The sequence below is a fragment of the Sebastes umbrosus genome, chromosome 4 (genome assembly GCF_015220745.1).
Source record: "Sebastes umbrosus isolate fSebUmb1 chromosome 4, fSebUmb1.pri, whole genome shotgun sequence".
Taxonomy (NCBI): Eukaryota; Metazoa; Chordata; class Actinopteri; order Perciformes; family Sebastidae; genus Sebastes; species Sebastes umbrosus.
The window spans coordinates 16485673-16509656 of record NC_051272.1 but is presented as its reverse complement, the minus strand read 5'-3'; the positions used below and the strand labels follow the sequence as shown (position 1 = coordinate 16509656).

At 40.6% G+C, this 23984-nt stretch overlaps 1 protein-coding gene across 1 annotated transcript in view; it reads left to right on the top strand.

Annotated features, from left to right (window-relative positions):
- tmem266 (transmembrane protein 266) overlaps positions 1-23943 on the top strand; it is a 35400-nt gene extending 11457 nt beyond the window's left edge. Inside the window, exons 4-11 of the mRNA XM_037767088.1 lie at positions 12229-12383; positions 14793-14866; positions 15826-15882; positions 16029-16167; positions 16877-16992; positions 17612-17804; positions 22174-22236; positions 22331-23943. Coding sequence (XP_037623016.1) covers positions 12229-12383; positions 14793-14866; positions 15826-15882; positions 16029-16167; positions 16877-16992; positions 17612-17804; positions 22174-22236; positions 22331-22968 — 1435 coding nt within the window. The 3' untranslated portion in view covers positions 22969-23943. The remainder of the gene's footprint in view (positions 1-12228; positions 12384-14792; positions 14867-15825; positions 15883-16028; positions 16168-16876; positions 16993-17611; positions 17805-22173; positions 22237-22330) is intronic.
- The last annotated feature ends 41 nt before the right edge of the window (positions 23944-23984 follow it).

Sequence of the window (23984 nt, the reverse complement as noted above, 5' to 3'; positions counted from 1 at the left end):
ATTACAGTTTCATGCACACATTCATCTCTTGGAAGCGCGTCTTGGAAAAAGCAACAGAGCCAGGTCGTCACCACAGTTTCTGGCTGCCTTTGTGACTCATGTGTGTAACATCAGAGGAATGACACAACGACGGGATGTGTTGTGTGCTGCAAGATTTTAAATGAATCAAGACTATCAACAGCCCTAATGGCAAAGCAATGAGCTGACTGATTCACTTTGCTCTGTCAGCTCTGCATCTATTTGTTTTCTTGTTTATCGGGATGTGTAGTCACGGAGACTCCTCTGCACACTGTAGGCTAATTTTAGCACTGATTATGTACAAGAATGTAAACCCACTTTCATTGTGTTGCAGTGGCTTTGTGCATTGATTTTGTTGATTAGCAGGATAGTTTGTTTTCTGAGCTACTATAACTTACATTCCTGAGATGTTTTTATATCTTAGTTACGTCATCTTGTGGATGTGACTCTATCCTGTGGTAGTAGATGTATGAGCAGGTGCGTTCTGATTTCAATTTGATCATAAACCTGACTGTTGTTTTTGGTTTGTAACGTTTATATTGACTTCTGCTCAGTGCTTTGGTTTGGATCTGGACATGGTGAAAGGAAAAGCATGAAGGTCAAAGGAATAGCTTTATAACAATGGTCAGAGAATGGAAAAGAAAGGGATCATTACTAAATCTTTTGATAGTGAGGCCTTGGTTTTGTTTTGTTCCAAATGGTTGTGAAAAAAAGAGCAGAAGAATACACACCAGAGATGCGCATTTAGTCTTGCATGGCAGCTCCTCGTGGCTCTTTATCAGGAGACGTGGGCGGTTATGTAGGAGGTGGATGTTCTTGCGGACTACAAGGGGCACACGCAGTCCTTGCAGATTCTGTGCAGTGGTGAGCTGGATGGAAATATTAATAGATTTTGGCAGCGCCATCTTCTCCAGAAGTTGCTGGAAAGTCCAAGATGAGGGTGGTGTGATTTCACGTCCACCTTAGGTCACTTAATTATTGTCTCATTTCTATTATTTCAAAGATTCTGCCTTTTAAATAGTGGATCATTTTTTGAAAACTACAGAATATCAGATTCTTTTAATGCATTGTCATTTTACTGTATTTTGATTAAACTGTAGCAACCTAACCAACATAATAGACCTATAATAGACGTGTGTAATTAGTGACAATAGCTGCATGTGTGTGCAAAGCATAAACAAAAAACAAATTATTTTCAAATTTGGAAGCAACATAATGGAGTGTGCTTCTGTTTCATCTATTGTTTTAATCAGAGGTTATTTTTATTTGCCAAAAATGAGTTTTGGATGCAGCCAGGGCTCGGCAGTAAGGGTTGCCAGGTTGCCATTGGCAACAATTTTGAGAAATTGGCAACCAATTCTTGGCCTGTGGTTGCCATCAGTGGCAACCACTTTTTAACATATAAAGAATAGGGGCAGCAAACCGCAAAACGTGTACCGCAGTCTCTTCAGCTGTATGTGAGAGAAGATTCGGCTGTCTAAGCAGAATCCAGACAGATTGGAGGTCGTCTCTGAAAGTAGAGATGATGGACAAGCTGACGTTGGTGTCGTGTTATGGACCCACAATCTATGGCTATGTTCCAAATTGCATACTTTTTCTTTTTACTTTTAGTAAGTACTGCAGCTGTCCTTACATAGTGTTGCATTCAGTATGCATACAGTTGGGACATACTACTGCGCCTTGAACTTTGACCCTCTTGCTCATATATCTGCTGCGCAGAGAATTCTGGATCAGAATAACCAGAAAAGCATGCTGGCTTGCATACTGCAAAATGCGACCAGATGTAGTAGGACATCCTGGTATTTTGGCATACTGCATTTGACATACTATGGATGGGACGTACTAAATCTTTTTCTGGCAAAATAAATAGTATGTTAGTATGGGTATTGGAACGCACAGCAAGACTTCAGAGCTGAAGGGCTATTGGATCTGTGGTGGGAATCGGCACAAAGGTTGAGAAAGCCAAAATTTGAAAGGGAGAGAACGAGCGAACAAGCAACCAGTGACTTGCTGGATTCATTTTTGAGGGATGTGTGAAGAACATGACAACAGCTACACTACTGGTATTTTGCATATCAGGATTTGAGGGTGGACACGTTAACTGATAACACTTAAGATTCAAATTCTTTAAAGTGCAGTATCAGATAAAACACAAACTACAAAGAATTTTATTTGGTTACTGTAATAAAGCTTTTTTTATGTCACATTTTCATTATTGAGGTGACATATAACTGCATCTTAATTACTGAAAATATATGGTGGTTTAAAATGGCAACCATATTTTCAGGTTCGGCAACCAAAAGCTGATTCCTGGTTGCCAGATTGGTTGTTTCCTGGGCTGTCACCAATATCCTCATCAATAACTCTCTTCTACAGTTTTTTCAGAATATGTCATAGATCACGACATAGTCAGAAGACTTAATGATAAAGCTGTAAAAAAAAAAAAAAAAAAACTTTATTAAGTATAAAATATTTTTTTATTAGACACTGCACATATAAATGCGATTACAATTTTGCGGGTCTGAACAAGGGTGCAGCAAAAAGGTGGTATGTTGAGATTTTCCTCCACCTTAATCCTGACCGTATCTCCCCAGTCTCCAGACTCCGTGCTGCACATCCCACACTTGTCCTGGGTTATCATCCCCAGATCAGCCTGCTGCCCACAGCAGCAGTAGCAGCATATGCCGTTGATCTCCAGGGGCCAGGCGGAGAGGTGTGAGGCACCGCAGCAATGACAGATGGTTCATATGGGTCAACCTGCCGCTTTGACTGGAGGAGAGGTGGAGGAGATAAAGAGAAGGATGGAGGCCTGACGACCATCCTCCACCACACTTTGATTCACAAAGCTGCCGGCTGCAGATCACAAGGAAATGGCTCCATTTGATGAATGTCATATCTGTTCATGTTGGACGGTAGAGTGGGATTAACCCTGTGCCACGTTGCGTGGTGACAGCGACAGTTTAGCTGATACAGTGTCGGGTGAAATATCGGCTATTAGATAAGAGATATTAGATAAGATAAGTGAGCCCAGGCCAGCCTATAGAGTGATTACATTACTCAACAGTGCTCAGACTTCCCCAATGAAATAAAGTTCTTGAGTCTCTAAAATGCATTAATAAAGCAGTATGTCAACATGCACATAATCAAACCTAGGTTGACAATACTCATGGTTTGAGTATAATGGAATAAAACATCTAGACTGTAGAATACATCACTGACGGACCTTGCCAGAGTCTAGTATGAATCTTGGCAGCAGCAATATTTCATGGGGCTTTGGAACCACAGCCATACTATACCTGCTCTGTGTTGATGGATGTCTGAAAAGAGAGCAGGATTTCTCCCTCCTCCCCTGACTCTATTTCAAACACACAGAGGAACAGTCCTCTCCATCAAATTGGCTCTCTTGCCTGGCACCATGTGCGACACAATAGATGACATTTGAGTGCAGGGTTTGAGGGTTTGTTAATATTCACAGACATGCAAAGTGTGAGATTGCTTTTTAGGCTGAGAGCGAGAGAGATCAAGTGTCCTGGTGAAAACCCATTTATCAGGGACAGCTTGTCTGCTGCTCCGCACATGGAGCCCCATCCATCTCCATTTGCTTAGTATCTGTGGCCCATTTCTCTGGCAAAGACCGGCTCAGAGTCCCCTCTGCTAGGTTGTACCACGGCGTATAGGATGCAAGGAGTGGAGAGATGATAGCTGATAACGCTTGGAAACCAGTGGAAAGGTCTGGTTATACTGGAAAGTAAGGGTGGGGGAAAACATCGATACAGCATAGTATCGCGATGTTTTGAGTGGTAATATTGTATCGATACACGGACGTCAAGTATAGATCTTTTATTATATAAACTATTAATACAGTACAGGTTAAACTTTTTGGTAACAATTGCTTTTTTAATCCACTAGGTGGTGCATAGTTTTTTTTCTGGTACGGTCATGTGTGAAGTCAGTGGGATTGGCAGGAAGTTAGTCAGGAGACATCAGAGAGATAAATCAGAAATGCGCTGTCCGCATTTAAATCTAACGTCTGGATTTATTTGGGATTTTTACACAAGAAAGAGAAGAAGGACATGGATATGACGCATGCAATTTGCAAGGAGTGTCCTAAATAAAAAAAAATAAAGTACTCTGGGAATACTAAAAACATGAGCGCTCACCTCACATGCCACCATCCACAGATGGCGTTAACCGTTGACGGCCAAGCCAACGTTAAATCAGCTCCACCAAAAAATTTGCCAACTCTGAACACACTTAGCTTGACAAAGTACCTTCCAATTCTGAGCAAGTTATAAGAAATGAACACAATCCATCACTTACTTCACGTGCAAAAACCTGCGTCCATACAACATTTTGCAAAACGAGGGCTTTTGTTACATAAATCTCAATAAAACACAATATATCTACTCACAATACTCAGCATATCGCAAAATGTTTGAAATCGCAATAAGATCACATCCTGATAATATCGTGTTGTGATTCCCACCCCTACTGGAAAGCTGGCTGCATTTTCATAAGAAGATAAAAATTTCCGTTTACCTATTACTCAGAGGGAATGCTAAAGCCTAAACTTTATTTATTGGCACCTGTAATCGATTAGGCCTTTTCATTTGATTTGTTAATTTACCGCAAAAGTGTTTGCTAATTCCCCAGGCGTGAGACTGTAAGAGATTAATAGCGGTGAGACGTGGATGTAAAATGTACAATTGATTACCTATGATAACTTCACTTTATTCAGCATATTTATTGCTTAGCTGGTTTTCCTCTCTCTCAGGGCTTCTTTGCCTCTTTTGGCTGTGATAACACAGATGACTCAGCAGTGGTTACACAGGAAAGGATTTAGCCAGTTGTTATGCTGGCATTTGTCTTGATTTTCAAGCAATCTAAGCGGATGCCCCACCTGTGCAGAAGCTCTCGAGTGGGATAAAAAATGCATATATCAGGGATTAAATTAAATGCCTCTTCAAGTGTATAAAGTAAGCTAAGGAGCAAGTGTAATGTAGAGAGTTTGAACAGCCTGAATGGGATGAAGTCCTCCAACCTCTGCTGTTCAGTAGCCTGCAGGCGCACAGTTGTGGTCCATTTTCCCCTGCCCGAGCCTGCTGAGTTCAGCAGATTGGTGTGAATTGGTTGAAGTTTATACTGGAGGAACCACGGGGCTATATAGTTATCAGTACAGAGAGAGAGTAATTGAGAGGAGACAGAAAACCTGAGTCAAGTAGTATCATTTTAAAATGCTGCCGGAGTAGTAGCTGGCATTGCCCCTTACACCTTCAAAGACGATACATTCAACTCAAAAGCTTTCCCCCAGTGTTCACATGTTTCCTGCTAACAGTCAGAGAGAGTCATGAGATGTCCTCCACCTGGAGAAAGAAAAATATTCTATAACAAGAACAGAAGTACCTTTCAGAAAATATTTAGGTTATCATTTTTAAAATCTTATTCATGGCATGTCCTAACCTGCGGGTCGGGACCCTCCTAGCGGTCCCAAGATAAATATGAGGGCTCACAAGATGATTTAAAGGAACAGTGTGTAACATTTTGGGGATCTATTGGCAGAAATGGTAATATAATAATCATAATGTTGTCATTTGTGTATAATCACCTGAAATTAAGACTTGTGTTTTTGTTAGCTTAGAAAGAGCCCTTCATATCTACATAGGGAGTGGGCCCTCCTTACGGACTCCGCCATGTTTCTACAGTAGCTAAGAACGGACAAACCAAACACTGGCTCTAGAGGGAGCCTACACACTACATGACTTTCAAAGTCATCTGATCGCTGTACTGTTCACACTACACAACTTGCTGTCTCGTAATCGGTCTTTAAGTCATTATGGTTTTCACACTACATGACTGACCGGCGACAGGGGGTCACACATTACAAGATCTTTCACCAGGAGAAATCCCCGATGAAGTCTCAAAACTATGTTTGATCACGAAAACTTGCGAGAAATACACGGTAAATGACGTGATACCATAAGCGAGACACATTGCTGATATTGTTGTTGGCACGTGTTCACAAAATAGCCTGTTTCCATCGGTTCCCACTCTCTTTTTTTATTATTTATTCCTCTAGGGGTCGGCAACCTTTACTATTAAAAGAGCCATTTTAGGCAAAAAAAATCTGTCTGGAGCCGCAAAACATTTGCAGCAAGGTATGGGTCAAGATTAAGGGAAAAACAAAATTTAGATTTCGAGAATAAAGTAAACAAAAAAAAGTTATTGATTTCCACTTAGTTCTTTAAAAAAATCCACGTTGAGCCACTGGAGAAGGGCTGAGGAGACACATGTGTCTCCGGAGCCGCAGGTTGCAGACCCCTGCTCTAGGTGAAACAACAACTTTGCTTCGTGTTGCAAATGCAGAACATACAGTTCCTACAGTCAACCCCTCCTCCCCCTGGTTTCCCCTCAACTGGTGTCTTGTACTCTCATTGGCTGTAGCTCATGGCCAGAGTCCCCGTCAGGTACAATGTGGATTTGCCTCTGTTTTGGAGCTTTCGGGAAGCTGAAAATCATGGCTAAAGTCGTGTAGAGTTAACTAGGCATGAAGTAGTAAGGATGGCCTCTGGGCGAGGCGAACGGTGTTACCACAGTTTTGCACTCAGTGGCTCACGTTACCGTAGTCTTGGAAAGGGAGGAGTGAGCGGAGTCAGTTGGTTATACTCTGCAACCACGGCGTTAGATGTCGCTAAATCCTACACACTGTACCTTTTGGAGGTCCCATTATTTTTTTTTCTGACTTTTCTATATAAGTGTGTTACATTCTTGATCACCTATTCAAGTCTCTAAAATTCCTGCTCACAACTCATGTTTTGAGCATTAAGCGTCACATATAGACACTGCTTCATTTTTGTCTGGCATGGGCCAAATAGATTGGGACCTACTGTACTGAAGTGACAAATATGATTTTTTTCTTTTTTTTCTTAAAATAATTTATATTTTTTTGCAAAAGCCTAATTTTCAGGTGTGCTTGAATATATTAATGGCTGCCAGGCACAGTGATCAGTCTTGGCCATGTAGAGTTGTTTTTTTTTTAGACTCATAGCATGATTAATCATATTGGAAGCAAATGTAATTGTGTGAGGGCTGTCACAGGTCTGTACCATAATGTGCTGGAGTTTTTCACCGAGCAAAGGTGCTCTGTTGTAAATGTGCAATCAAGACATCAATCAAGAACTCAATCAATTATTTAGAAGCCTTACACAGCAGTGTCGTTCAGAGCGACACTATTTTAGGCTTTCCTTTGCAAACACACTGAGGTAGAGGTTGGTGTTTGCAGCTGTTCATTGCTTGTTTGTGTGTGTGTGTGTGTGTGTTTGTGTGTATTTGTGCTACAATCAATACCTCTGACGGGTTGATAGAGTCTTTCAGACTCATTACTTCTGAATTAATTTTTCCCTTTGCTGCCCTTCCCCTCTCTCTCTCGCTCCATCTCTAAAGTCAAAAACACACACACAAACAAACAAACAGCACCACCTCTCTGATTTAATTTCCATTTAACTTGTACTTAATGAGTTTACATTGTATTTTATCGCGTCTCAATTACAGGAGACAGTGTAATAAAAGAGATGCTCCTTGTGATAGGCTCCCCACCTCAGTGAGAGTTACTTAGCCGGGGCCGGAGCCAAAGCTCTGTCCCGTCTGTGTGAATTGGTCCCAAAAGAGCGACCGGACACCTTCCTCTTTGCCTTTCACTCTGCCTGACGTCTCTGTCAGCTCTGTCCTGTCTGCTGTAAAGGCCGCTGCAGCCGGCGTCATGTACAGCATGCCTTTACTTCCATCTGAGGCCACTATTGATCGGTCTCATGATCTAATCCCCTCGCTCTGCGCTGCTGTCGGGCCCGCTTCGATCGTCCCTCAGTACTGCAGCTGCCGGCCTGTTGGATGTCTTTATGAACCTGTCCACAGCACATGCCACCCTGCATCTCTCATTCCCTCCACACAGTGTGTGTGTGTGTGTGTGTGTGTGTGTGTGTGTGTGTGTGTGTGATGTTTGCCTGTGCACGCACATATTTGTGCATGACCAACCCATAAGGTATTGCCCATTTGATCCGCACCTGGCGTGACGCTGGGAGAGAGTGAGGTGATATCATTCCTTGCCTTAAAGTGGTGGACACACTGCCCGCATACTCCACCACCGAAGCAGCCTCACTTCCTCATAAATACTTCAGGTCCTCAGCGTTCAAGGTTTAAAGTGATTTTCCTAAAATTAAGTTTCTGAGCTCGGAGTAATCCATCACTGCCATTTACTCTGCTTCCAGACAGGGTTTTTCTTTACAGGTTTATTAAATTAATACCTTTTCTGCCTGGCTTGTGAGAGAGGTCTGAATGAATTATGATTCTACACAGTATGAGTTAAATCATGCTTTTCAGTCCTGAAGGTAAGTGAGGTGTCTCTTGGAGTGCGTGCTGCTCATTCCTTCTTTTAACTAATGGTCCACAAATGTCCGGTGACTGTGTGTTAGGCGTATCATTAGGTAAATGTTTCTTTTTCTTGGCTCTCCTCCACTGGCAGATGGGGTTTGACATTGTTCCTTGGGAACAAATCGGTGCTGGGGGAAGTCTCCGTGGTATCTGCTAATGATACCATTACCCTCCACCACCTCTTTGTCACCCCAGGTGTTGAGCCCCTAATCTGTTGCCGTTGGCTGGTACTGAAAGTTGGTGCAGAGGGTTGAGTGCACCGGTTAGCCTCTGGGAGAGCACTGACAAAACGTGGCCCAGCTCCAGCCTCTCTGCTGACCTTGGTGAAGGATGGAGACGATGGATGTGTGCTACACCGGAGGTTCAGCTGCAACTGCAAAATGACGCCACTTGCTAGAATCCCCTCGAAGGATAACTTTATTTTAGTATTATTTTTTTATAGTTTTGGCCATGATTCCTATTCACCAAAGTCATTCTAACATCGGTGAACATTGGGACAGAGCTACAATGTAGTCCAATGGGCCAAGAAATAAGAGACCAGCAGACAAGTCATAAACAAGCCAACTTTTTTGGAGTTGAAACCAGAAGTAAAGCGTGCCCGAAATGTCAATGATAACCCCTCATTGTACAAGTACAGTTGGTCACAGTTGCTCCAAAGCATCAGTCAGTAAACTGAGGGATTTTTATAGTGGACATTTGGGTAATCATTTTACCGTTCACCTTTTGTTTTCTCTTCCATATACAGGCGAAATGACAAGACACAATAATTATAGGCAACTATTTTGATAATTGTTTAAAGGTCCAGTGTGTAGGATCTGGTGGTATCTAGCGGTGAGATGTGGAGATTGCAACCAACTGAAGCTTCTCTCATGTGCCAAGCGTGTTGGAGAGCTACGGTGGCCGACGCGAAAACGCAGATGGCCCTCTCTAGAACCAGTTGTTGTAAGAGTAGCGTAGGTCATTTGGAGCAGAGCGTGTGTGTATGTGGGAAGTGAGTGGTGAAGCGAGAGAGAGAGAGCGACAGAGACGGGAGCGTGTAATGTTATCGACTTTGGCCCAAGCAGGAAAAGTTAACAATATTTGGTTTGTCCATTCTGGGCTACTGTTCTGGGCTTCTGTGTAGATATAAACAGCTCATTCTAAGCTAACAAAAACACAACAATTCTTATTATCAGGTGATTATATGCTAAAGAAAACATACTTATTAATAATATATGTAATTTCTGCCAATAGATCCCCCTAATTGTTACACACTAGTCCTTTTAAGTAATTTTTTTCAAGCAAAAATACCAAACATTCCCTGCTTTCTGCTCCTCAGATGTGAGAATTTGCTACTTTTCATTGTCTTATATCATAGTAAAGTGAACATCTTTGGGATTTAGACATCTGAACGTACGTCGTCGTTTCACGTCGAGGATCCCACTTCTGACACCAAATTGTGGAGGCAATTTCTGTTTAATAAGTACTCAAAAACAAGAGAGCGTCTTTCAGAGTTTTAATCCACACTTGCAAGTGGGCACACAACCATCAACATAGAATGTTCAGGGCTGAGAGTCTCTCAGTTTAGACATTTATAACCTTGCATGAATGCTCACAGTCGTATATCTCACATTGTCCTCTCTGTCTGACACTTCTGTCCATTTAAGGTACTTGTCCTCAAATAGGCACTACATGTTTGTTGACTAGGTATGCAACACAGAAACTGAAATAGACTTCAAGGGCAGTGAGTGTCACCTGTCAAGACCTTAGGAATGTGCCTCATGTATGTATTTTTCCACCACATGTCATGTTGTGGTTCAGGAAACTAACATTTTCGCCATTTTCTGACAATTCATAGACTAAACAGTTGATCAATTAATTGATAAAATAATCATTGGTTGCAGACCTTCTTCCAAATAAGTTCAGCTTGGGCGTTTGTTTACACCTGTATGATCTTCTGACCGCTTGTGTTTCCTGCCCCTTTGGACTTCTGTCAAACGATTTTGCCACGTTCACAAATCCTAGCAATTAACTGCGTGCAGTACAGTCGTAATTTTGGCCATTATTCCTATTGACAAATAAGACCTAAGTTATAATAAGCCAGAATTATCCTTTAACTCAATCTGCATCTCTCTCTCTGTTCTTTCTTTCTCATTCTTCCTTCTCCAACTCCCCTCCTTCCTCCCTGGCTCTCTCTCCAGTTCACTTTTGGATGAGTCCCAATGCCTTTGAACCGGCTGCATCCCGCTTCCTCTCTGTGTTTGCCTCCTTCGTTCTGAGCTGAACCAAGAGGAGAGTAGAATAAATTGCATCCTCTTTTGTCCTCTGACAGACATTGCCCGTAGCTTTCCTCCTATGGGGGACAGGTGACAACGGATAGCTGCTATTTTCAAAGAAACCTACTGCCCTTCTCAGCGTCGCCTCAGAGAAAGGACGGCAACCTCCCACACACACACACACACACACACACACACACACACACACACACACCTTCCTTTTCTGCGTCTGGATCTCTAAGAGTACATCTGAGTAGCGTGTGCGTGGAATGCAGAGCTGTGACAGGAAGGGAAAGCCCCGGTGTGCCTCCTGGAGATTTGTCATTATTTATTGACCGTAAATCCCCAGGAGTCTCAGACAGTCACAGTCTCTGATTGGTGGGACTTGAAGGGAAGAGTAGGGATGGATTTAAGGCAGGTCTGACACTCACATCTTCAAGCACAATGTACCTGGACAAGGAGTAAGCACACGAGGGACACGGGGGCACTCCAAACTAATGGAAAATATATAGCAATGTGGAGGACGGTGTATAAAGCAGTAGCTGCTTAACCACTGTGCGATCAGGAATTATAAGTGTTGCTGTCTCAACAACCAGCCGGCCAGGTGCGACTGCACCCTCCAGATGGTGCACATGCACTGTCATGCCGGGAGAGTTACAGTACATCATGCAGTCGGTCGGTCGACCATCCAGAGCTCTAACAAGAGCAGCGCCAGTGAGATAACTACCAGCTTGATTGTTAGTAAAACAGTTGCAAGTCGGCTAGCCAGTTTTCACCCAGAGATCTGTCCCGTCACCCAGTGAAGCAGAAGGGACGGGAATTAAACACAGGAGACTCTAATCTGTACAGAACCACACTTTATCGACTGCAATGCTATAGATGTTTAATATGTCTAAGCAAATCTAGAGAGTATAAGACACCCACTGAGTCAGGAATCACCTCCTCTATAGATGTTCTGATTATTTAATGCTTGAATGTGGATTACAACAGACGTCATGTAATCTGTTTCTAAAAATAGGCAAAAACAAACTAATGGCTGTTATAGTAAGTAGGCTACACAGGCTTTAATGGGAAGAGGAAGGTTGCAGAAATATGTAATAGAATAAATGGTTTTATGAGATGAGGAAAGGGGCAAAGAAGCAATGACACCATAAATTCATGAACAGAATTACTTCATAATAATATATCATCTCAGTGCCGGCAGAACATGTATTTATGCTTCACATTAAATTTAAGAGTGTGAATTAATTTCAGCATGCATGCTCTGAATTTTGCCCTCTGCTGAAAACTATTTAGAAGAAAACGGAGCAAAATCAAGGTTGAATACACCTCACGATTTGTGTATCTTGACGTTTCTTGTGATTTATTGATTTGACCTTGCGTGCTGCCTGTCAGATCCACACTATGTACAAGTATTACATTTTAAAATAACACCGCAACAAGACCCACCATTTATCTTTGCACCCACGGGTTTTTCTAACCGCCTTTTCTCCCCCCTCTCTGTCTCTCACCCCGTCTCTCCACCGGTCAGGTCGAACTGGCTGAAGCCATGCTGTGGTCGAAGGGCAGCGCTGTGGCAGGTCTGTCTGCTGTCGGCAGGATTCAACTGTTTCCTGGTGGCCTTGGTCATTCTGGTGGTGGTGCTGCTGACGCTGGAGCTGCTCATAGACACCAAGCTGTTGCAGTGTGAGTGGATGAAAACATGTAATCACCTGAGATTATCAATATGATAAGGATGTTGTTTTGAGGGCCACATTCTTGTACTGATACTGTGGAAGTGGTTTGTTACACTCATTCTTCATGGTCCTGGCTTAAAATAGCATTCTTGAAGAGAGAGAGAAGTGGACCACTCAGCACAATTGTTTACTAATTGCTATACAAAGGCATTGGGTCAATGCATGGACTCGAGATCTACGGTACAAAGGAGTTGTTCACAAGAAGTTAATTAGCACAAAAACTCAGCCGCAGATGGATCATATATGCTTCATCTCGTTAGACTGAGCTGCAGTTTGGATGGAATGTGAACTGTTCATAAAGCTATAAAGCAAAGACTAAAAAACAGAAAGAAAATATGCAAACATTTTCTAAAATCTGTTGCGGAAATATAAATTTCATAGGTGAAGGTGTTTCTTTAATTAAGGATAGGCACCATTTACCTGCACCTGGCAGTATAATGCAGGTAACAGCTGTTTCCAGTAAACGGGAAAAAAAAAATGGCACACAGACACCTGCCTTTTCTGGCAAGTCTTTATTATATCATAGTTATTCATTAACAGTGTAAGTTTGAATATGTGTAAATGATAGTAACATAGAGAGCCAACACTATACAGTAATACACTATATAATAATATACTTACTAGAGCTAGACCAATAATTAACCAGGCCAACAGATCAGACAATTAGCTTTTTGCAGATATATCAGTATTTGCGTATATATGTCAGCCAATAAATAACAAAAATAATTGTTTTTGAGATAACTTATTTGTTATAACAAAAGTCTCCATTACATAGTTAGCCACCAAAAAGAGCTTAGAAGTCTATTTATCAACTGCAAAATGTTGCATTGTGGTCACACTTCTTTTCAAATTTAAGGGATCCTCATCAAAAATGTTTGAGTTTCTTTAAATAATGTACGTAACACAGTGAGAATTCAGGGGTCTGAAAAGTGAAGCCAATGCGCAAGTGCCTTAAACTTGCATTCTTTCTAATAGCCAGCAGGGGGCGACTCCTCTGGTTGCAGAAAGAAGTCTGATTGTATAGAAGTCTATGAGAAAGTGAGCCTACTTCTCACTTGATTTATTACCTCAGTAAACATTGTAAACATGAGTTTATGGTCTCAATCGCTGGTCAAGTCTTCATCAATACAGCATGATGTTCATTTAGTAAATTATGGTCCCATTTAGAGTCAGATAAACCATAAAGCAGGGGATGCTTTAGGGCGTGGCCACCTTGTGATGGACAGGTCGCTACCACGGCGTTGTCCGGTCTGGGAGTTGTCCGGGTTTCCTTTTTGAAAATGACCACAATGACCAAAATGATGACAGTCCCATCTATCAACAAAATATTACAAGTTCATATTTATGTCAATTATAATAGTATTAGTAGTCTGTGAATGTTCTATAGTGGTACCGGGACGGTAGGTACCAGGTGGAACAGTGGTTGATGAAGTTATACTATACCATAATTATGATATTTGATTTAATATACAGTAATTCAGGACAGTTTCTAGATCTGTACACAGAACATGTATGTGAGCATGTGCCGAAGGTCATATACGTCTAACTGTATAATGAGTCTGTGTCGCTGATGATCAACCTGAGGCTCTGATCAATCATGGCCTGTGGAATATAATCCACCTATTAGTATTCCACAGTTAACACAAAATGTCAAGTGGTCGAAATGCCGCTGTGACCCAAGTCACCCCAGTATCACCTTCATCTACATCATCCGGTGTGGTGGAGACATCCTCATTTATCATAAGTGGAAGGTCAAGGGTCAAACCTGTTTGATGTCACGGGGCTGAGTGAAGAACGCACGTGGCGGAGATGTCTCTCCGGCAGTATCCAAATGCACTCAAGTCTTTACTGTTCCCCTGGGACTGACTGACTGACTAGACGGGGCAGACAAAGGCAAAGTAAGACAAATGCGTGAAGGGAGATTAGCGGACAAAGAAATCAGGCAACACAGAGTTGGCTGGTGAGTGTGGTGAGGACTTGAGGAAGATGAATGGACTGATAGGCAGATCACTGAACACAGCAAACACAGACAGATGGGGGGAGAGGTGAAGCGTGAAGAGAAATGCCTCAGCTGACAGCCGAGTGCTGTTTCAGGCTCTTCACAATTAGCCTGATGAATAGACAAGAAGATACAGACACATGCATGTACATTAAGTGTTGAATTCATATTTATGATGTTGCTTCACACCTCTTGTCTGGGCATTTATTTGTGTTTGTGTGTGCATGAATGTGTTGCACCTTGTCAATGATTCGCAGCAGGTAACGGCTGTTAGAAACAAAAAAAAAGAAAGTTCATGTTCAGTTCATGCCACAGAAACGGTCCTTAGAAATAATCAGTTATTCTGTTTTATCCCTACAGTTAATAATGCATTCCAGTTTGCCAGCATCATGCACTGGATCAGCCTGGCTATTCTCTCTGTGTTCTTCACTGAGGTGAGTCTCTTATCTTCTCCGCGTTCAACACAAAACAGTCTCACTTACAGCTGATGCAGCGGCCTGTCGATTAATGCTATGTTGTGCAGTATGTGGGGGCCAGTGAAGTACACTGATGTGTCCTCATTTGAATACTAACAACACCGCATGAAACGCCCCGTGTCCTCTGTCACAGCTTGATTAGATTCTGATTAGTAGAGGTGAACTTGTGTGCGGCTCCATTAAAAGTGTACTTAACGGAAGTGACTACGAAATCACGAAACAAAGATCTACACTCTGTAAAAAAAACTTGCATAACTGCTGTTGTTAGAGCTGGCACAGTTGGTCCCTCTCGGGTTATTCGATTGATCCGCAGCACAAACACTTTAAAATGCAGATGGAGCTTTTCTGTGCTGCTAGTTTTAAATAATTTCGAGGCCTCAGGTGTGCTGTATTGATTACCATTTTCTTTACAGCCAGCCACATTTGTCTTAGTTCCCTACACTTGACCACCCCACTGCTAACGTTTGTGTAGCTCGCGTTTTACTTATCAATACAGTGATACATCGAAGGAGCAGAAACAGCAGGGGAGGCCGGTTTCTGCTCCAGTACAACCTTGAATATGTGAAATGAGGATGGGGGCTAGGGGACGGCAGGAGACGAAAGACAAAGGGAGACTTGTTTGCCCTCTGCAGCCCCTGCTGCGTCAGCAGAAGGAGCTAAATGCGGTGTCTCTAATTGTTTGGATGAAATCCTATCGCGCCGCCTGTGATGTGTATGAATATGATGTCATTGATGAATTACCAGTTGGAGGGATGAAATAAATCTGAATCGCGACTGCAAATTCACTAGGACTGTCAGGTTTATTATTGGGAATTACTACCCAGCATGCTCAGCCTCCATCATCCAGTCTCTTCTTCCATCGCACCCTGTGTGTAACCTGCTCTCTGTCTCGCTCTCTGTCCCTCTGTCTGTCTCAGACGGTGTTCAGGATCGTGGTGTTGGGGATATGGGATTACATAGAGAACAAAGTAGAGGTAAGCTCCCATGGGTGCCATTAGTCCTGTTACTCTGGGCCCCTTTTCACTGCAGTGTCATTCCCTCAATGTCATACCACTGTGGAAGCTATACAGACATAACAGTAGCTGAATGTGTGTTTGTGTGTGTGTGTGTATTTTCTCAGGTGTTTGATGGAGCTGTCATCGTCCTCTCTCTGGCCCCCATGGTGGCCTCCACAGTGGCCAACGGCCCCAGCAGCCCCTGGGATGCTATCGGTCTCATCATCACACTGCGCATCTGGAGGGTCAAGAGGATCATTGATGGTGAGGCTGGGAGGGGCTGATGTCCTCTGCATCCTGTCCTTTACTGTCAGGTCACAGAGATAGATACCGCAGTGTGCTCTCTGCGGTATCGGCCACATTCAATCTTGAGGTTGTTTGCTCAATTATTTGCTCGTCTTTTTTTCATGTTTTTTCACCAGTCAGGGCATCATCTGTTGTAACGGACCTGTGCTTTGAAGCTCACACATCAGCTGCTACACGCACATTATTTCATCATATAGGTCCATACAGAGTATTTTCTTTATTGGGAAGAATGCTTTTTTTTTAACAGTGTTGCTCCCCCTTGTGGTTTTTGAATACAGTACGTGTTCAAAGGGATGATACTGTATATAACACAATAGAAAACACCACCACAAACTAATGCCTTAAAGCTCACCATACAACTTTTCTGACACAACATCAACAAAAACTGAACATGACTGAAGCCTCACAATTGTATCGTCGCATTGTTTGCAGCATCCATTGTGCTGTTATTTTGTCCACTTTGTGTACGGTATGTTAGTCATAGTCTTTTGTCATGTGCCAGAGAATATGCAGGCTTTTGTTTAAACAAAACAGTGGTTGACTTTGATATTTAGAAATGGATTAATTAAGTCAATGTAGTCTTCAGTTGAAATTAAGATCGACAGACACAAGATTAAATGTTGTTTTTTTGTAGGAAAACTGACTATAATATGCCTTATTGTTTTAGCCTATGTGCTGCAAGTGAAGGTGGAGATGGAGCTGGAGATCCAGCAGTATGAAAAGGCCAAGGCGGTGAGGGAGGAACAGCTTGACCGTCTCACCCAGATCTGCCAGGAACAGGCAGTATGTCCTCTTATCTCTCTCATATAGCTCACCTACTTACAGTCTATAATTTATAGCTGCATGCAACCAGCAGAGGGCAGCAAAGCACTATGCAAGAAAAATAAATGAATTTGTACTCAAAAAGGCATAAAAGATGCCTACAAAATGTATCCTCTATTGCCTCTAGAAGCCTTGTGGGTATCAGATAGCCAGCACTTTGCATTATCTCAGAGCAATCTACTGACTACTTCACAATTTAATAATGATAGTTCTAATATTGTTTGTAAGTGAGCTGAAGAATAGGTTTAACTTTATAAGTGTAACTGCGAGTGCATCCACTGAGCGCTCTATATTTCTCAGATGTCGACCTGGAGGAGGAGAAGAGTGTCTACTGTATGTCAGAGTTATACTGCAAATGTTAGAGGGATTGGAAATATGCAGTTTGGCATAAGCTCACACTGTACTGTATATGTAAATGTTAACTGTGATGCAAGCAACATAATACCTGCTTGGACACAGGTGGATGGAATATTAGTGAGTGTAATATACAGTATGCTGTTGTGTGTTAAACGCTCTTAAAACATTCCGTGTGTTTTTACTTTTTACTTCAGTTCTCCGTATTTTCCCTCTTTCCTTTCAGTTTGAAATCAGGCAGCTGAGGGCACACCTGGCCCAGCAGGATCTGGATCTGGTAGCAGAGCGTGAAGCAGCCATGCAGATCCACCACATGTGGGGTAAACAGAGCAGCAGTTTCCAGGAGGTGGACGGACTGGCCCCTGGGGCCTCCGAGCATCACGGGCCATCTAAAGCTAGAGAGCCCGGGGGGCCTGCAGGTAACCGTCTGGAACACCCCACTTCATTGTATTATAGGCTATCACAGACCTCTGTGCACACGAGGGAGGAAGCTGTGCTTTCTATGGTACATCCTGTTGAATGTTGAATGCAGACACTCCCTCAGCGCCTTTAATCTTTCAATGTAAAAGATGGCTGAAATGTTAGAGAAGTTGGCTCATGTTGGAAGGTTGCAGGGTTTTTTTTTACTTTTTATTTAAAAAATGTTGGCACAGTACAGAGACGGACTTTGATATATTGCTGTTGAAGTGTTTTCACTTTGACTCGGCATTGATCTATTGTACGCACAAATCCCTTCCCTTTAGTTTATCTCAAATGACACAAACGTCCCTATTTATGCAGTCTTTATTTTGCGTATTCTGTCTGTTCTCTTCGGCCCATATATCAAGCAAACATCAGACTTATGCAGAAGTCCAAGTCAGTCTTCTCACACTCATTTTAACCTGTAGTTTACCTGTGTCCATCTCAACAAATGCCCACACAGGCAGCCTGCGCTTTGGTTTGATGGAAAACAATCTGAGACCACCTCTTGCAAGCAATCTTGGACTGGTTGTTTTGGTCCGAACCAGAGTTTGATTACTGCGTTCACAATCTCCCAAACCAACTGCACCAGGGGTTGAACCACACCAGAGTTTGATTAAAATGGACAAAATGTTGGCTTGTTAAAGCGCCCTAAAAAAGTCATAGTATAGTATGTCTAAAAAAGTCATTGTATATTATGAAGTAAAAAAAGTATAGTATGACATGAAAATTCATAGTATAGTATGTCATAAAAAAGGCATTGTATGCCATGAAAAAAGCATAGAATAGTGTGTCCTATAATAAGTCAGAATAGTAAGTCATGAAAAATTATAGTATGTCAAAGAGTCATAATTTATTATGACATTAAAACGTCATTGTACTGTATAGTATGTTATTAAAAAAATCATAGTATAGTATGTCTTAAAAGTCATACTATAGTATATCATAAAAAATCATATTATATGACGTGAAAAAGTTATAGTATAGTATGTCGAAAAAAGTCGTAGTATAATATGTGGAATCAAGTCTTAAAAATCATAAAAAATCATAGTATAGTATGTCAAAAAAAGTCATAGTATAAAAGGTAGAAAAAAATCAGAAAAAAGTCATAGTATAGTAGGAAGAAAAAACGTCATGAAAGTCATAGTATAGTATCTTGAAAAAAACTCATATTATAGCATGTCAAAAAAGTCATACAATAATATGTGGAAAAAAAGTCCTAAAAGTACTAAAAAAAAGTCATAAAGTCATAGTATAGTATTTCGAAAGAAATCATAAAAAAGTAATTGTATAGTATCTCGACATTGTTTTTTTTAAATTCATATTATAGTATGTCGAAAAAAAATTAAGAAGTCATAGTATAGTATGTTGAAAAATTTCATGAAAACAAGTCATAGTAATGTATGTCGAAAAATTTTATAAGAAAAAGTTATAGTATACTACGTCGAAAATTTTATGAAAAAAAGTCATAGTATAGTACGACAAACAATTTCATGAAAAAAACGTAAAATATATTTTGTCAAATAATTTCATGAAAAAAGTTTAGTGTTTACTATGCTGAAAAAAAGTCATAGTATAGTATGTCGTAGCAATTTCATGGAAAAAGTTATAGTATACAATGTCTAAATATTTTATGAAAAAAGGTCAGAGTATAGTATGTTGAAAAAAAAGTCCTAGTTTAGTATGTCCAAATATTTTATGAAAAAAAAGTCATAGTAGGGTATGTCGAAAAATTTTATTAAAAAAATCATAGTAAAGTATGTTGAAAAATGTTATGAAAAAAAAGTCATAGTATAGTATGTCGAAATATTTCATGAAAAAAAGTCATAGTATTGTATGTCAAAACATTTCATGAAAAAAAGTCATAGTAAAGTATGTTGAAAAATGTTATAAAAAAAGTCATAGTATATAATGACAAAAAATGTTCATGAAAAAAAGTTAAAATAAACCATGTTGAAAAATTTCATGAAAAAAAGTCATAGTATAGTACGAAGAGAAATTTCATGAAAAAATTCATAGTATAGTAAGTTGGGAAAAAAGTCATAGTATAGTATGTCAAAAAATTGAATGAAAAAAAGTAATTGTATAGTATGTCAAAAAAAATGTATGGAAAAAAGTCACAGTATAGTACGAAGAGAAATTTCATGAAAAAATTCATAATATAGTACGACAAACAATTTCATGAAAAAAAGTCATATAATAGTATGTCGAAATTTTTTTTGAAAATAAGTCATTGTATATAATGTCGAAATATTTAATGAAAAAAATCATAGTATTGTATGTCAAAAAATGTCATGAAAAAATCATAGTATAGTATGTCAAAAAAAAATTATGGAAAAAAGTCATGGTATAATATGTCGAAAAAGTTCATGAAAGAAATCATAGTATAGTATGTCGAAAAAATTAAAAAGTTTTAGTATAGTTTGTGGAAAAAAGCCATACTAAACTATGTTGAAAAAAAAAAAAAAGTCCTAGTATAGTATGTTGAATTTTTTAAAAAGTCATCATAAAGTGTGTCAAAAAAAAATGAAAAGAAGTCATAGTATATTATGTCGAAAAAATGAAAAAGTCATAGCATAGTATGTTGAAAAAAAAATCATAGTATAGTATATCAAAAAGAGTTTATGGATAAAAGTTATAGTGTAGTATGTCGAAAAATTTCATGAAAAAAAGCCATAGTATAGTATGTCGAAAAGTCACAGTATTTCAAAGGAATGTAACATATGAAGGCTAGTGTAGCTTTAGAGACCTTTATGGTTATTTAATGTAAGAAAAAAAAATTAGCACAACATATCCCTGCAAACCAGACACGTCTGTAAATAGTCAACAACCCTTTGCTCTGAAGCACCATGCTGGAGGGTAGGACAGTGTATTAATAGTTGGTGTCCTCTTTTCATAAACATTCATCTCACAAGCCACACATCAAAATTCTGGTGCCACACCTAGATGGACTATAAACCTTTCATACAGTGACAGGTCATAACTTACAGGACTTAAAGCAACAAAGTGCTGTCAGTGCAGGTGATGTCAGGGCTCAAAACACTGAGGCTTTTCCTTTATCAAAGCTATAAATCATCGTGCGACCTGCCATGCATCTGAGCTACAGTGTTTCTAGTCAGACATCCTTTTAAGTGGGGCTGCTCCTCATATATTCATGTGGTATTGATCATCTAGAGATGGTCCCTGTCCCAGTAAAGGCTGAACAATGTGGCCCCTCCTGGGACATTCATAAAATTAATATGTGAAACCCAAATATCAATGAATATAACCCATCTAACAGTCCTGAGGGACCTTGGATAGCACTTAAACACTTGGACTGATTTAGGATCTGTGCACCACATCCACACAAGTGTTGCTCAATAATGCCTAAATGTATGATATGTAAACGTTGCCGTTTGTAAACACACCGCATTAAAAGTTGGCTAAAAGAGAAATAAAACGCTATTTTCCGATTGTTTCCCAGCGGTTACGTTCTGAATCACACCACTATGTCACTATGTATACTAGGCTATACATTGTGTTTTAGTTCATTCTTGTATATTATACCTTTAAACAATTTGTTGATTGATTTGTTTGTTTTTCATTTTAATAATTGATTAGTTGTTTAAGTTATGGATCAAGCAAAAATAGAAAACATTTTGTAATTTAACCTTCAGTAATATGAGGATTTTCTGCTTTATATAATTGTAAAATAACTACCTTTGGGTTTTGGACTGTTGGTCGAACAAGTGATTGACTAAGAATGAAAATACTAATTAGTTGCATCCCTACATTTAGGTACATTACCATGAGCATTCGAGGTAACATTTCACTTTAAGTTCCCCTATTTAGCATTTGTAATCCGTATGAAAACATGTAATAAATTGTTTATAACACACTATAATGTAGTTGTAAGCAGATGTATAGTAAGAACAATTTTTAAGAGTTTATTAATGTATATTATTTGTCAGCAATTATAACTTCTCACATTAAGACATTTAATATTATAACAACCGTGTTTTACTATATTATCATTAATTATATGTTTATACATCAGCCTCCACTTATGGGTGCCCACAGGAGGGGATATAGTTGTTAATTAACACATCTGCTTACAACTTCAATATACGGTATTGTGTTATAAACCATTTATTAAATGAATGCAAAAGTAAAGGACTTAAAGTAATGTTGCCACTTTCTATTATCTAACTTTTAACAAAGTTGTATGGATTCTAAATAATTCAAAAAGTTACTGCACACTACCTATCTTTAACTTCTAAATTCACACTGGATTCACTTTCATTGGGTCTAAGACAAAGTACATTAAGTGTCCATTTTGATCCTCTTCAGATCACCATTTTCAGGATGACATGAACAACTACATCAGCCAGTACTACAGTGAACCAAGCAGCGGTGAGCATCAACCAGATCCCGCTTCACTCTTTCCTACAGCCCATGTTGCACCACAGTATTTCACGACCCTGTGCTTTATGTGTTGTTCTTGTAGATATGGGGATCCCAGACCCTGCACGTGTCATCACCACAGCAGCCATAGACGTGCACCTGCCAAACAACCCCAGCCAGCTTCCCTCCTCTTTGGTGAGTGTCGACGCCTGTCCGTCCAGTCGCTTGCAGCGCACCGGCAGCTCGGTCAGCGAAGCCTCCACCACCACGGTGTCCCGCAGCAGCTTCAGCGCCCGTCAGCACAGCATCAGCAGCCACACGTTTGGCTCCACCACGGATTGCAGCTCCACGGTGCGCGAGGCCTCGACCTCCACGGATTACAGCGACCAACGCTGCTACCCTCCACCCTACAGCAGCCCTTTGGCCCTGGGCACTCAGCCGAGAGGGAGTCCCAGCGCTGTGATGCAGGAGCTGCTCTCCTCTCTGACGGAGAACTCCTGTCTCACCCAGAAGGGCCTGGACCCTGTCAACCTTAAACCGCCAAGCCCGGCAGGTTCCACCAAAACCAGCCCCGAGCTGGAGCACAGGGTCAACATCTACAACAAGAGGAACCAGGAGAGCAGAGTTGGGCTGCACTCAAAGCCTCTCATCCATCTGCAGGGCAATGAGACTCTTCTAGAGGAAAAGTACAGGATGATGGAGCCGGTGGACGGACCGGTCAACCGTCTGTCAGAGACATAAACCTTTGCCTGACAAGTGGAACTTCACAGGACTCACATTTCAGATCAAACGCAAAAATAAACAAAACTCCAGTGTTGTTGGGAGTCACTGTATGTCGGTCATCCTCTTTGTACTGTTGGGAGTGAGAGGATGAACTTGAGCCAGAACAGCACAAAAACAGAGGGCATGAAAGACTGGAGGAGACACCACTTATCAGGAATTGACACTCACAAAAACACTTTGAGTTTTATGAAAAATTTTACCAAAAGAAACCAGCAACAGGGCTCGAGCCCAAAATTTTCAGACAACCGGTCTGCGCAGAAAAAAAAAAGAAAAAAAGAGATCTGGCTTTTGATATGTTAAGTTGTTGTTTGATTTCTAGGAAGTGAAACCAGTGCGTGGATGGTGCTGAGGGCTTAGTTCCTCTGATACACTTTGTAGGAATTGGAGATGCTGAACAGATGAGATCACGTATTGGGAGGGCCACAAACTGTGAATCACTTCCCGCAAGCTACAAGGCATGGATTTATCACATGTGCAGGTGTGTCAGCTGTTTTGATAGTCAGTCTAGTGTCTCCAAACTCACAAAGAACAGTCCTCTTTGATGGGATTGCTGCAGGGTACATTGGATCAGTCTCAACTTCTTTCTAATCTTTGTCTTTCTATATTAGCAATGTTAACATTTTTATCTAAATTCTATGAGTGGAAAGAGTGTGCGGCAGATTCAGAGTTTTGTATCCAGGTGCCATGACTGGAATCTGACCAAACCAAGCTGAGTCAGTGTTTACTGAGATTTTGCAAACTACAGCGTGTCCCACACGCACCAAATTAATTGAAAAGCTACCTGCACATGATAGATTTGATATCATTCAGGGCTCAAATATTACCTTTTTTTATGATTTTAATGTTTTGAAAGCTGTTTAAATATTTCAGAATGGGTTTATCACAGCAAAAAAAAAAAATACTGAGGGACTTGAAGTGGAGCTACAATAAAATGTCGAAAAGAAAATTATAGCATGAACCTTCAAGATTTGCCT